Source organism: Aricia agestis, chromosome 4 (genome assembly GCF_905147365.1).
Source record: "Aricia agestis chromosome 4, ilAriAges1.1, whole genome shotgun sequence".
Lineage (NCBI taxonomy): Eukaryota > Metazoa > Arthropoda > Insecta > Lepidoptera > Lycaenidae > Aricia > Aricia agestis.
The window spans coordinates 19,894,813-19,911,339 of NC_056409.1; the positions used below are offsets into that span (position 1 = coordinate 19,894,813).

A 16,527-nucleotide genomic window follows, 5' to 3' on the forward strand; every position below is an offset into this window, starting at 1 on the left:
CATTTAATTTGAGCAATACTTATATTTCTGTATCGCTTAAAAGTATTTTTAAAACGAATTGTCAGTGAAAGAAGTTATTGCGCCTTCTGTACCTTTTGTTTATTATATTTTCTTTTATTATTGTTATAAACAATGAGTTTCTAAAATACTAGAGTAGCAATGTCTTACAAAAGATTCTCAGAAATGCGTAACCACTTTTTTGTTCAAAAGACAATGTCAAGTCATATATTATTCGTTATGTCATTATGTATGTGAGATATGCCTGCAGGCATCTTCGAAGTGGCAACGCGTTGCTACCGTAAACTTCCAATCTAGTTACGTTAGTAACATAGAATATCATTGGTTATAAATATCTACATGTGAAAACCCATATCTCAAAATGTATCTCACAAAATGTGTGTACATGTTAATATATAATCATAAGAGATAAAAATGTTTAAAAATTAAGACAAACATTTCCTTTTTAGTTGATAAATAAATCAGGGTTCGGAAGCAATAATTTTCCAATAATTCCATTTTGGTTTATAAATATTTCGTAACCACTGACGCTTAAAATATTATATAACCTGTGACTGATCCTACTAATATTATTCCAAATAACAGTTCCATTAGAGATATAATTAATAGAAAAAGTAAAATATATTAACCAAAGAAAAGTCTTCTAAATTGTAATTGTTGTTTCCATGCGCTTTTATTTAAAAGTAGAATCTTATATCTGTTCACAAAATATTTAATATGAATTAGGTACTTACTATCTGATAAGTTGATTCCTAGGCAGACGGCGGACCTGAGTAATTTGGTCGCGTTATGTCAACCCATCCGACCGATCACAGCTAACGTTGAATTGACATAAGCACATGACGTAGGTCCGTCAACTGCCTAGGAATCAATTTCCTCGATGGTACATAAAACACATAATATTATTAACAATAATTAGCATACTGCATAACTTAGCAGTCAGAAGAGCCTTTTATTCTATAACATACAGTGTGTTAGTGTAAACACCGTTATCCCTGAAACCATCAAATGAGCCCGTCAAAATGAACAACTTTTTCTATGAGAACAATGTTGGAAACTCAAAAAATCCGTCTTCATACCTATACAAATTGCCGATCCGGGCATCCGTATGGGTATGAAGAAGGCCTTTTTTTGAGTTCCCATTGAAATTTTTTTTCATTTTGGCAGGCTCATTTGATGGTTTGATGGATAGATATAGATTTATATGCATCCGCCTGAACTCGCGCTTTTGCCAATACATATAAATTCAGCGTAAATACCACCCGGTCAAAACATCTGTAGAGTCATCTGTTAACTGTAGGAATATGGTGGCTAGCCGCTAAGGAATATCTTTTGAACGAATGGTGTTATGCTCGGGGACGATGAAGCCTATATTGATTCCATTGGCATAAATACCGATGCATTTAAAAACTACCATAGCGCGATTTACGATTGTGGCGTAAGTTGATCCGCCATATTACTGTCTACAGATATTTTGACCCGCAGGCTTAGCATGGCCACCATAGAAATGTTTATTCTCACGGTAAAGTGACGGATTAACAAAGGAAATCTGCCAGTTTAGCCGCAAAAACTGTCAGCGTTTCTATTCTTTCGCATTTTTACTGTGGCTATGCTAAGCCTGTAGGCTGTTGTTCTTTAGACTTATTACTTATCAGTAATCAATATAATACAAACGTGAAACAATATCACCTCATATTCTCTTTGTCGCGGAAAAAGTTTCATGCCACCTGCTGGCCGATTCTGTATCGTACATTTGTGAGTTAATCACTGAGTTAGTAACGAAACGGAGGAGTGAGCAACGGAAAGTCTCACTTTTGTATGCAAGTGAATACAAAAAGTGTCACTTTCCGTTACTCACTCCTCCGTTTCGTTACTAACTCAGTTATTAACTCACACATGTACGATACAGAATCGGCCACCAGGTAGCGCCATCTCAAATGAGAAAAATAATGTAAGGATTTGATAACAATAAAATAATATAAATATTATATACAACAAAAGCTTAAAATTGCCTTTATATTTGTTGCACTGTTTGTGAAATTGTGATTAGCTAAACATACCTCTATAATGTATCCAAAGTCCATGTATAAAACGAAAATTTTACATTGATATTAGTGTAGGTATAGTGTAAAGTATAATAATTTATACTGTATTCTATAGATCGCCAGTTTCACCAATGCCTATTAAAATAATTAATCATTGATTAAATAATATCACGTTCTCTTTCGTTTTTATTGTAAATTAAAGAGAAAGCCTGATATTTCGACAAGCGATTCTAATTAACAGTGAAATTGGGATCTAGCCACGCCTGTAACTATGAAAATGTATCTATTTTAGGTAAATGCGTTAGTGTATTACAATTTGTAAACTTATAAATTTTATCATTCGACCCACTAAATTAGTGGTCCCCAACCTTTTTTTCATGCGGGCCACAAACATGTTTTGGTCTTGGTGTCGCGGGCCGCAACAAAAAATTTTTAGGGTTAAAAAATAATGTTAAAAAAAATGTGCGGACGAATGGTTTCACATCTTTCATTACACGAAGGACAGCGCATGACATGGCACATCATAATATTTTCTTGATGTGAAATGTCATGCGCTGTCCTTCGTGTGTATGTTGTCGCCACTGACCTCCATTATACAAGTACGCTGGACTTATGATACCCTTTGAAATGACAGCTATTTTTTGTGCCTATTTGAAGCGGAATGAGCGCCCCTAATGCGGGGGAAGAGAACTAAATCTGACGTAAAAATGACGTTTGAAAGTCGCCATATTGGCGCTGATAGCGGTAGTGAGAGTACATGGAACTAATACTAGTGATGGCAACTGTTGTTATTGGTTGTGGTTAAGTCAAATTTAGTTCTCTTCCCCCGCATTGGGGGCGCTGATTCCGCTTTAAATAGACACAAAAAGCAGGTGGGTATCATTAGTCCAGCGTACTTGTATAATGGAGGTCAGTCATGGCTGTCGCGCATCGCCGTATCGCAGCTATGTTGTTTGTCACAACAACGCGTTATACTGTTCCAACAATGAAAAACAACGTATAACTCCGAAACAATGGGACTTCGATCTTATATGTCATAAAGTGACTATGTAGTATGTGACAAATACATACTTTAGTATGTGTTTTTAGCCAACTGCATAACGCAGCAATTGCGCTGCGTGGCAATGCTTCTGACACTTGCTGCTTAAGGCCAGCTTGCGCTAAATTCGGTATTCGGATGGGTAGAAAATGACGTGTCATCCCTACTTGGTAAACCTGTTTCTGCTCCTGTAAATATCCGTGGTGCCGATTATTATGAATAACATAAATAATGTAGAAAGCTGACGTCTGCAGTGTTATGAAGTTGGCTACGAATGTACCACCAGAAAATTTATACATAGGCACACCTATTTCATTTTGTTGGGTTATATCAAGACATATCATCTGAACAAATAACGTAGGTCCGCCATCAGCCTATGATTGTTTTTCTCTATTCTTTGATTAACCTTAGTGTTGTTCAGTTTTACATTATGAAGTATAATTTTAATTTCTATTGTAGATTTAAAAACGGAACAAAATATTATACCGTATGTAAACTATAATACCCTCATTTTAACGATGTTAAAGCCAGGCGCGGTCGCAGCCTGAAATTTTGGGGGAAGGGGGGGGTCACTCAGTAGTCACTACATTATTTTTTTTTATCTGCGCCCTTGGACGGTTCTGGGTTTTATTTTATTTTCAATTTTACCTTAGATTTTGGGGGGGTCATGTCCCCTGTGCCCCCCCCCCCCCCTTCGGCCCGCGCCTGGTTATAGCAGTGATAGGGAACTACGTGATAGCGCGCGGTATGGGTCAAAGCTACGGATAGCAGAACTTTTTTTTATTTATTTTTATATAAGGCTTCGTAAAATTAATGAAGGAACTTCTCATTGACTTACTGCTTATATAGACAAAAGCTACTGTATACTGTATTGTATGATACATAATATCGTAGTGTCATCCCTTTCAAATCAATGTAAGAAAAAAGGGGTGACACTACGATGTTGCCACTTTTTAATTTCTTCACTTTCTTGACAGACTATAATTTATGCTAAAACAGAAAAATAATTTACATAGAAAAAAAGTAATGTGGACAATTTTACGTTTGCCAGAGTCAGCAATGAAAAAAAATTCTTAGCTATATAATATTTTATTCTTGCTCCTTTACTGCTTTACAATCTCCGGCAAGCTGTAATTTTTTAATTTAGTTTAAAAAAAAATGCGTAGCAAGTTTCATACGTTTAGCTATTTAAATATATAAGCTTTTTATTTTCTTGTCTTCTCTGCTATCTGTACATTTGAGGTTAATATCATGTTATAGATCAATAAGGCACTAATTAGTAAATATGTAGAAGTGTTTATATGATAAATGTTGAGCTTTATTAAACATGTAATTTTTTAATAAATGTTTATTAGTGATTAGGTAATTCTATGTAAGTATAACGAAAATATTGACTGTATAATATTTAATCTAACAGAAAACTGAAACTCCACTTAAAATAGGGGCTTCTTAATTTGCAGGTTGTTACTCTCACTTCAGTGAAGAGTGGCAAGTATAGCATGTTTTGAGCGCCGATTAAATAAACCGAGTTTCAGATTTAGTCGTTACTAAACAAAACTATGCTTTTTTAGTTTGAAAAATATCGATTCCAAATAATTTAATATTGTTTTAGTATGACGCCTTATTCCTTATACATATTCATCTTATATTAGGTAAATATTGTTTCATATCTTTATTATTAAGAAAAAAATGTACATTCTCGAAGGAGTGATTTTATAGTGGTTCCGTTTTTTTCCTTTCAGTAATCTTAAAAGATGTTAGTTGAAAATGTTATAATTACTTATTGTAATTTCTATAGACGAACATCTAGTCAATAGAATATATTTAATATCTTACATTGTTGGATCTTCAAAATTTAATTTTGTTACTTATTACATTAATTAATGTATCGCCTTTATAATTATAAATATAAACGCCGTAATTCTTTGTAATTTCTAACTGCTACCACATAATATATTTTTGTTGTTAAGTTTTGTTAATAACTGAAGAATCGTAAAGTTATAAGCAAGATTAACTATAGTTTGTGCGTTTTAAGATGATATGGGTGACACTTCTTATATTCCTTGCTACGGGTTTTTTTTTACAAGAAAACAAAAAAAAAAATCAAAGTTTAATAAATTATATTCCATCTACAAAAACAAATGTTTCCTATAATTATAAATGAATAAAAATGAAAAGTTGCTAAATGCTAACTTATTAATATAAAATTATAAATTTTAACTGTGAAAATTATTGTTACAAAAATATTTGAAAAATGTCAGATGAATGAAATGGAACTTATGCCAATAGAGATTGACACTGTTGAATCGAAATCAAATCGATAATAAAAAAAAGGGCGACCATTTTAAATCGCCGGCGCCACTCTGAAACGTCAGTACGAAATCGATAATTTCGATTGCAATTCCTTTACGAAGTGATTCGATATTTTTAAATTATCGATTAATTTTCTTAGGTAACTTCCCTACTATTGTCAATTATAATGTGTCACGCATATCATCATAAAACGCATGAACTATAATGAAACAATAGTTGCAATAATATAATATTATCCATGACTTTAGCCAACAGCCATATTTACAGCTTAAAATATATTTTATACATATATTTACAAAAACATTTTAACAAACATTTGTATTTATTTTGTTGCACATTTCAGTTTCTTGGTTTTAACACGTAAATACACTTTTCAGTTTAGAGTACGGTTACAAGGTCAGTCTGGCATCAGTTTAGTCCATCAGTCTGAGACTGACGACCGGAAAGTACATAATAAAAAAAATATCAGTCAGTTAATCAAACGGTTACACGATCATTCTCCCGTCAGCCTGGATCGGACCGATGGACTGAACTGCGCAAGTAGGTACCTAAAATTTCGATATCTCGAGTCCGATTAGTTCCAAATTGAGCCACAGTACGATCGTGCGCTAGTGTAGCTGGCAGGACTACCAAAAGCTGTTGAGATCGAATTAGTTAAAAATTGAGCCGCAGCACGATCGTGCGCTAGTGTAGCTGTCAGTACTACCAAAAGCTGTTGAGATCGAATTAGTTACAAATTGAGCCGCAGCACGATCGTGCGCTAGTGTAGCTGTCAGGACTACCAAAGTTGTTGAGATCGAATTAGTTACAAATTGAGCCGCAGCACGATCGTGCGCTAGTGTAGCTGTCAGGACTACCAAAAGTTGTTGAGATCGAATTAGTTACAAATTGAGCCGCAGCACGATCGTGCGACGTGCGCTATTTTATTGCTTAAATGCCAAAAGCTGTTGAGATCGAGTTGATTTGATTCTGATTGTGTCGGGAGTAAGGCTGATAATTCCAGACTGACCGTGTAACCTTATGTCTTATTCTTGCCTATTAAAAAAGGTGGTAGCGGTAGGACAAAACTGCTTATAAGCACCTCATGTATGCTAAATTTCGATTCCTGCTCGTGTTTCACAATATTTTTATACTTTGTCACGCTTGTGAGTGTTTTGTGAAAGTCTACAGGCTGTTAAAGCTGATAATATTATGTATTTGTTGTATATTTAAATGTTTCCTTTGTATTGAAGATAAATAAAACTTTTAAATACGAAAAATCGTCTCTTATTGAATGGTGCTTTCTCTATTTTGTTTCTTTTCCAGCATGAATCATGACATATTTTATCCAAATATACGTAACACGGTTTCGGGTTTAGGAATTAGGATAATATTATATAGTAAATCCAAAATAGTTATGTCTTCCTAATTTCTGCAATTATTTTGGTATCGTACCAAAATAATTATTTCCGTTTAAACTTCACAGCGAGAAAAAGATTCAAATTTTGTTTTTTTTAACTTACCTACCAGAAGACTAGTTCTATTTCTAAGAAAAGAATATTTAACTACTTGGAAAATATATTTTAACTGATTACATTCAAGTTCTACGGCACTGGTCAGAATTTCCCCTAGTAGGGTGCCCTTACTATGGGCGATAATATAGCGTTCGCTTTTTAACGACTAGACACGTGCAATGTGCATTTTTATATACTTAACTACTTGTAACAAATTTTCTTACCCTGGACGTTCACGAATATTCCAATACGTTTACTAAAATTTCGCAAATCGGTTCAGCCGTTCTCGAGTTTAGGCGAGTCTTACAAAATACAATTTCAAAATAGTTACAGGATGTAACGTTAAAGGTACTTTACTCTTTAGGGTGTTTATTGTATAACTGTGTATGGGTCCCTAAAGAGTTCGCTTTGAAAGTAGCAGCACTGAAAGAGCATGTAGGGGACACATCACACAATATATACTAACCCTAAAGTACTATCACATAATTTTGTTACACCCTTTAAAATGGGTTCGAACGTAACTAGTACAGAATATCTCAAAAAGTTATTCAGAACAGTTTTATTCGGAAATTAATAGGTGGTAACATTCTATTTCTTACCCAACTGAGTTACCCAAACTGCCGTCAAAGTGTGGTCGTGACTAAATATTGCCGTGAACAGAATTTTATAACGCCGGAGAGCTAGGGAGCGGAAGACAGGACGCTGTAAAGTTTTGTCACCTGAAAAAACCTGACAATTCCCTCTCTCCACGTGGCTTCTTACTTACGAACGGCACATGTCTACGGCTGCCGTCGACAAGTGCCGTTCAAGATCAATAATATTATTCCCCTTCACAAGTTCGCTTTGCTATAATAATGTGCATTGATTGGTCTGTCCATTCTTGGTCTGTCCTGACTCCTGAGCCAAAATTGTGAGTCCACATTATGTTTAAGGTATATACTTGTGAGTTGTGTTGCTTTTACTATTGAATAAATTTTAAAGCATTTTTGATATCATGATTCATTCATACACTTCTTTAATTTTTTAATTCCTACCTATTCTTTCATAGTAATGATTGAATCACCATTCACCAGTGTCATGAAACGGATCGCTTAATATTATTACGATTCGATGTGATACGTATCTAACCAATCCTTGTGCCTACAATCGCAGGATTCTGGGCACGTTCCATAAGTCCGCTATTCCTGATCTAGAGCATGGAATTACCAACTACGTTGTACATGGCTCTTATATACCGCAAGCTTACGTTTATTTCTATTTTAAAACTAACTTCAACCTCCCTCTGGAACGTATTCAGACGTCGGAACTCGGAAGACGGCGAATAATACGTTATAATAAGATTTTCCTGCTTTAATGGTATTAAAGATATAAGGAAATTAATTAAAGGTTGGGTATTTTTACCTGGCCAGTTAAGGGCTCGTATAAATAACGAAGGAATCACCGCTAAGCTTAATTGAAGAGCCCAACAATGGCCCTCCATCAGCGCCGGCCCAGACGTTTTTAATTCCGTCGATGTGATGCGTCTCCGAGCGAGGATCCAATATCGTAAGCGTGGAAGTAATTTGGGAACACATTCCGTAAATTACTTCACTGTCAAAGAGGATTACGGCAAATCGCCTTAAGGCGCAGACAGCTGCCAATTTGACATCTTTGTGCAGTTTTCTAGACGTATGTATTTCATTGATTGGCACAAAAAAAATATATGTGATTTTTGATTATATTTGGAAAAGCTTGTCCGATTTAAATAATAAAATAATGTACTCCTACTGGATGAAAAAAAATACCAAAATACCAAAGTCACATCTTTCGGGAACTTTAAACTTACTTTAAACTTTAAACAGTTCTAACTAAAGTAACAATACAATCTCTTAGACTTTAGCAATGCCTTCAACTCCGTAGATCACGATATACTATTACTTCTTCTCAGCTCACTCAACCTATCTCCTATCGTGCTCAACTGGTTCCGTAGTTTCCTTCAGGGACGCCGGCAGCGTATCAAAGTTGACAACACATCGTCAACTTGGTGCGATATTTTCGCCGGTGTCCCTCAAGGCAGTGTCTTATCTCCTCTCTTGTTTTCAATTTTCATTAATTCTATTTCTCGCCATATTTCCTCTTCCTATCATTTATTTGCTGACGACTTACAGATCTATATCCATGTCCTACTTCCCTTACTATCCAACGGTATTGCTCAAACAAATGCTGATTTGAATGAAATTTTGAGGTGGAGCAATGCCTATGGCTTAGTCCTAAATCCTAACAAAACACAATGTATAATCATTGGCAGCCGACAGCTAATTGCGAAGGTGGACTGGAATACCTTGCCCAATATTGTCCTTGATGGGATTACCATTTCCTACGGCTCCTCAGTGCGTAATCTTGGAGTCTATTTTGACCGCACTCTCTCTTGGAATATTCAGATCCAACAACTCCGCAAAAAGATGAACGCTGCCACTGCTTCCCTTAGACGACTGAGCAACTTTTTGCCAATCGCAACAAAAATAAAACTTGCTACTACTTTACTTTTCCCTATTCTCGACTACGCTGATGTCTGCTACTGTGACATAAATGAAAATCTTCTTTCTTCGCTTCAACGCCTTCAAAACTTATGTATTCGTTTTATTTTTGGCCTTCGAAAGTTTGACCATGTTTCTAATTATCGATCTCAGCTCGAATGGCTCCCGATCAAGTTGCGTCGAAACTCTCACATACTTCACTTACTGTATAACATCCTTTTTAGTCCTTCTACTCCTAACTACCTCAAAGTAAAATTCAATTTCCTCGGTCATGACAATCCTATACTTCGCTCTGCAAACAAACTGACTCTTGCGTTTCCTTCTCACAATACTTCATTCTACGATTCTTCTTTCACCATCTCCGCTATTCGTCTCTGGAATTCCTTGCCCGATTTTATAAAAAAATCGGAATCAATTAACATCTTTAAGAAACGTTTGAAAGCACACTACCTAGATCAGGCTCAGTCCTTGTAAAACTCTTGGTGTTTTTTGTAAAATTATTTTAATGTTCCTTTATTTATAATGTAGGTTTTTAATGTATATATGTATATATGTATGTGTGTATGTATGTATGTATGTATATTTATATATATATGTATGTGTATGTATGTATGTATGTGTGTGTGTATGTATATGTGTTGAATGTGATGTATTACACATAATATAATAAAATATATAAATATATTACTATATATATTTTATAAATATATGAGGATATTTTTTTTCTTTGTTTAAGTTTAGCACTTTAACATTATTTTCTGCCACCATATTTTGGTTGCCTGGAAGAAACCGCTGAAAGCGGTAAGGCCGCCTATTTGCTATGTTCCTTGCCTAATGTTGTTTTTTTGTTATTTTATATTGTTTATAATGCAAATAAAGAATTTATAAATATAAATAAATATGCTTTAAAAATTTGTTTATTTGATACCTTTTACAAAAATCCAAAGATTGCCCGATTTAATTTTCGGCTCTGACATCTAGATTTCCCACAATATTTATTTTTCCTCTAACAAACGAAAAATATATCCACGCTTCTGAGTGAACATTTCACATCTCTCTCTCGCGCATGAAAACCGACAGTGTTCGCTGAGGCGCGGTGCTATGTGGACGTGTGACGGATTTCGCTCTGCCGATATTGTGATTTTAGTGTAATTGAAGCGTTTAGTTCTTAAAATTTGTATATAGGTATTTCTCATTGTTTTATAGTATATTAAGTTTATTCTGTAAATATTTTTCTATAAATATTTGAAATTATATGAGAAATTATATTGCGCGTCTGTAAAAATGGGTGACAAGAAAAAGAAAAGACGTCCAGCAAAAAAGCGACAGCTTCGTGAAAGCCACAAATACATGATGGAAGTAAAAGTAAGTTCAATTTTATCTACTTTCTAGTTGCGTACGTCTTTATTAAAAAAAAAACGAACAATTACGACCCCGAATCAAAATATTTCGTCACTCTCAATGTGTTTTAGGATAGCCAGGATCGTTGTGTCAAATAAAACATAAAAAAACTGTATTACGATTGATTACGATTTACGAAAATCCTCTAAGATTCGAACCATAGACCTTGGAAATTGACATAATAATGTTATCACAATCGTTGTGATAACATTATATCAATTTCCAATCGGCCTATGGTTCGAATCTTAGAGGATTTTCGTAAATCGTAATACAGTTTTTTATGTTTTATTTTATCACTGATAATAATTTTGCTTTGTATCTGAACATTTATGTTGGAGTTTTGCACTCCAAAATAAATGTTCAAAAAGTTAAAAAATCACCACTCATAAAGTTGATTATTTCGTTAGCCTAAATAAGTTTTAGCGTCGCGCGTCGGGGATCGTTCTGATAAATCAATATTCAATCGGTCTATGGATCGAGTTTCAGAGAATTTTCGTAATACTTTTTATGGTTTTTTTTATCACTATTAGCACAGAATAAATAATAGTACAAGTACTATAATTAGGTACTATAAGTTCATTTTGCTTTGAATCTGAAGTTTTATTTAGGCCTTTATTATTTAAATTTTTATTTCAGGCGGCGGAAAACCATGGATAGTGCAATTATTGATAACCCAAATGAATCACCAAATTCCAATTCAGATCCAGCGGCAGGTAGTATGTTGGAAAGGTAATATAAGTTTATTTATCTACTTATTATAAGTTGTAACCAAACGTCCTTCACGACTACGAAACACAGCGCAAGGGCTGTTTCACGCCGGTTTTCCTGTGAGTCCGTGGTATTTCTCTGGTCGAGTCGGCCCATTCGTGCCAAAGCATGGCTCATTCATTGTATTTTTTATGATCCAGTTTATCTATTACAAGCTATTTTAGCCTTTTTATGATATTATTATGATTTAATTTTTTTCCAGTCGACCGAAAACGATGGAATTAGATAATAACACAGTGGAAAATGTAGCAAATGCCGATCGCAATATAGCGACGGGTAGTATTTTAAAAAGGCAAGTATATTTTTACAATTACGATAGGCTAGGTAAATATAGATATAATAAGTTTATTACTATTTGAGCGCGATGCGATTGCGCGATTCTTTCAGCTCTATTCAAGGACATGCTCCGTAAGGGCCGGGACACAAAATCACGGCACGACGACGCGACGTCCTACGGCGCCGGACCGTGTTTTTGTGTCCCGGCCCTAATAGGGTGCGGCTTCACTGCGGAGTAGGGGTGAGCGTTATTTCACGTCACTATAATAGTTACAATAACTAGCTACATACAGTAACCGAATAACTAGTTTCGAGTCGTATTTATATAGTAGAGTAGTGATTTTTGTAACGTTTTTATTGCATTGGGTGGTATGAAGTACCGTCGAGCGATCGTCGCGTTGTTTCGTTTGGAGTCGCAGCTAGCGCCCGCCGCCCACTGCACCGGTCGACCTAGCGAGCGACAGCGAGTTTGCTATAGTCCGCGCGGAACTAGTTGGCCGCGCCGCCGGTATGTGAGCATACCGGCGGCGCGGCCAACTAGTTCCGCGCAGATTACCTAGCAAAAATATTAATTAGTTTATATCAATACTAATATTATAATTGGGAAGAGTTTGTTTGTTTGTTTGAACGCGCTAATCTCAGGAACTACTGGTCCGATTTGAAAAAAGGCTATAGGCTATAGGCCCGCGCGCGCGCCTCATCCCGGCGTCACCCCCTTTCATTCCCCCGCGCCGCGAGTGACCTTTCTGCAACGATTTTAAATGGGATAAAATAATAATATTATCGTAAATATAATATTATGGCAAAGCAACGTTTGCCGGGACAGTAAAAAACGATTCCTGAATTTTGTTTTATTTCTTGCTGTACTTATGTAATTGTAATTTTAATGTAAATTGTAATGTAACAGAAAAAATGTTTATGAAAAAAATTGAATGTTTTTACGCAGTTGGGTTTTGTCATTATTTTATAATATAATAGGTATTTTATAAAAGAATAACTGTGTTTTATTTACCATAAGTAAGCCTTACACGTCTACCGGGGACGGGAGAGATCCACCTGTACAGCACGCAGGTATGCCTGCACATGTATACCGGTATGTGTGTGGGACCTGGTCGCCTGCGCAGGTCCAAAAAACTGCACAGGTATATTCCCTCACACATTCCGGTCTACCTGCGTAACGTGTATGGCTTACATTACTACCACAATAGACATAACGAATCAGTATAATATCGACTTCAAACTTTTAAAGATTCCCGCGTATCCTCGAGGACAAACGTGCATTTTTTGTAAGGTTCAAGCATTTATGCACTTTAGTTTAATGATTATAAAGTTTATTTTCAAGTGCGTTAATATTACCTCTCCGCTGTGCTCCGTTCTATCTGCATTCTGCACTAATCTTCCGCACTCTTATAGTTCGCTCACGGAAGTATAGTACATACTCGTAGTATTTATTTATTACGCGCCATCTATTGAAATCTCTATGCGACAGCTCAATATTAATCAAACCTATCTTTTAGAAGTTCCCGGTTTAGCCGCTAGCAAAGCTGGCGCTGTCTTATCGGACAATTAGGGGGCGTGGCTTAGAAATGCGAATCCTCAAGGTCATTGGCAGTTGTCAGCGTCTTAACTCATTTATTTTACCTTATATTGCGCCAGTAATCAGCCATATCTTAAGGTAGGTACTTATAATCAGAATTTCCAGGAATCGAATTCCTGTTAAACTAAATTTTCACCAAATTTTCTCATTTTTACTATATTTCCTTCTGGGATAGATTTTGTGGCGGTACCCACAATTCGCCTAACAATCCTGCATCGCGCTATCGAAGTTACTAATCCCATGCTAAGTAAAAGATATTATTTCAACAATATTTCAACATTGCTTACAACAATGTGTTTCTTAGTAACATAGAATATCATTGGCTTACAAAACCTCGGTAAGATTAGCAAAATCCTATTTATGTATTCCAAATTAATTATTGGATATCTTGGCTCTACAGAGCGGAATTGGGGTTAATTTACTTACGATATACGATTGGCTGTTGTGAGATTAATTCAAATTCCCCTTTTATTGATGCGCTAAATAATATTTATTAAATCTTTGTACACACATAGTTCCTTTATTCCACGCCAGTTTGAATCTCCAAAGTAGAATTATGTCATTCTCTTGGGCAGAGTCCTGTCGACGCTGCTGTCGGTGAATTTGCAGGAGTCGTCGCTGAAGGCGTCGTAGAAGAACTTGGTCTTGTCGAGGAGCTTCGACGAGGAGAGGTAGCTGTCGATGGCGGCCTCGGCGCTGTCCGTCAGCAGCTTGGTGCGGGAGAAGATCCACGCCAGCTCTGCGATAAAGAAATTACAGGTTAAATTAGGTTGATGATTGAAATTAGGTTGAAAATGATTATGATTCGTCTACCTAAAGAAAAAAGGCCCTTTAGGTCTAAATTAAACTAGGAATAGGTAAGGGAAAAGGAAGTCCGAAATTGATAATAAGAGAAATATTGGCTAACAAAACTTACCAATCTTGCCTTTGCCCTTGGGATCGGTCATGCAGGAATACTTGATGGCGTAGCTGTTGTAGTCCACCGCCAGGAACGATATGGCCATCTTGTAGTTGGATTTACCGTCTGGGCCAAAAAGAAGTTCACGTTAGTTTGATCCAAAAAGACAATCAATATTTTGAAGTTTTAGTAAAGGTCAAAGGACCATACCCAAAAACACATAGTTGACGATGCCCTTGAGATGGTCGTCAGTGGACAGGTCCAGCAGACCGTCGTACACGATGCGCTTGCCGTTCTGCACCTCGCTCACCTCGATCACGTAGTCGTTATCACCCCTCTTGGTGTAGTTGGTGGCTACGCAGTTGCCATACTTCTCGAGATCATTGGTGTACCTCGCTATTTCATACCAAGTGCCTTGGGCGTACTGGAATTAGAAATAAGTAAACCTTTTATTTTTAGCATAAATGATCTTATACCACCAAGAGGGATAACTCCCACACCGGTTTCGGTGACGGTGGCCGGTATCATTGAAACCAGGCCAGCTACGCAGGAGTAATAATGCCTAAAGGAGTGAGCAGTGAACACATTGAGACAGGCCGTGCCGGGGCTCAGCGTGCCGGGGCGCATCGCAAAAATCCGCCTCCATACAATTTGTATGGAGGCGGTTTCGGTAGAAGCTAAAACACGGTCAAGTAGATTTTAGTAGAATATAGCAACGTTTTTGATATATCGAGTCACGAGTGATTTAAGAGTGATCACACTGGAGCTATCCAAAGTAGGTACTCAAAATCCGTCAATGCCATGCGGCCCGGCCCGGCACTAGTGTGCTATAGCGCATTTTGCGCTACGCTGAGCCCCGATCCGCCCCGAGTCCCGACTTTTTACATGCCCATCCGACGCATGTATCATCTAACTTGTCATACAATCAGGTGATTAGCCTGCATTGTCCTAACCAAACTTGGAAATAACATGTTTTTTAACGTGAGAATGGAACCAACGACCTCCGAGTCGAGAGCCATGCTCTAAACCACTGGACCACGGAGGCGTTACCACCAAGGGTGACTAAGCTTCCTGGTAATTTAAATTGCCACGCGCCTACAAGGTTTGCAGCTAGCACGAAAGGCTTGTTAGCTAGTCCTTAATGGTCTTTATGAGAAACATCCTCACCGAAGCCAGGTCGAAGTTTGTGACGAGGTCTACTTGTGGGCAGTCCTGGGCCCGAGCAAGGACCAGCAGGGCAGCGGTGAACAACAGAGAGATAAACATCCTGACAGTCCCACACTTGATTTGTGCCGGTGGACAAGTTACGACTGCCTTTATACTTAATTCTAGGTTATTGAATTAAATTAATTGCATATTTGCCATTTTTGGTGTACTGTAAATACCTAATAATAATAATAATAATAATTTATTTATCATCAAAATTAATTACAGTACATTGCTCATAAAATAACTTACAGGTATAAAATTGACAAAATATAATTTTGATATATAATGTACACGTCTTAATGTAATTCTTCTGTGTCCGAACTAGATAAATCTGTATTTCAGACCACAGTGCTCTTCAGTTTTCCAAGACTCTATAATTACAAACGAACTGTAAGCTACCCTATTTAAATCATATTAATAATTATTAATTTTCTAAAAATATATTACTACAATAATAAATATGTTTACAACTTAAAAATTAGTTTAACATCTTTTACAAAATAAAGGACTTAAATAAAATATTGTCAATTATCACAAATAAAATTAATAATACAACCATTGGAAAATAATAATTAACAATGGAAATTATGTACTTGGATTTAATTTAAATAATTTACTAGTTATTTCATAGTTATTAACAGTTTTTCCGTCTCCTCATACGTCTACCTAATCGTATTAAATATTATTTAGAATATTTTTACAGCGAAGTTTTATTATTGACTAGATGTCCCGCGCGGCTTCGCCCGCGTAAATTAGGAATTTTACAGAAACCTTACATTTTCCCATAAAAAATATTTTCCCCGTTTTTCCCGCATTTTCCTGAGTTTCTTCGGTCGTATTAGTCTTAGCGTGATAATATATTATATAATATAGCCTATAGTCTTACTCGATAAATGATCAATCTAACACTGAGATAAGTTTTTAAATCAGACCTACAGGTCTGGTTTAAAAACT

The 16,527-nt window shown here is 36.2% G+C and overlaps 1 protein-coding gene across 1 annotated transcript; it reads right to left on the reverse strand.

Moving 5' to 3' along the window:
• Positions 1–14,020: 14,020 nt before the first annotated feature.
• Positions 14,021–15,663, reverse strand: LOC121726150 (bilin-binding protein-like). The gene is made up of 4 exons (XM_042113381.1): positions 15,532–15,663; positions 14,575–14,788; positions 14,383–14,490; positions 14,021–14,205 (listed from the first exon to the last, which is right to left on the reverse strand). The coding sequence occupies exons 1-4, from the start codon at positions 15,628–15,630 to the stop codon at positions 14,021–14,023; spliced, it is 606 nt and encodes a 201-aa protein (XP_041969315.1). The 5' UTR covers positions 15,631–15,663.
• Between the last annotated feature and the right edge of the window lie 864 nt (positions 15,664–16,527).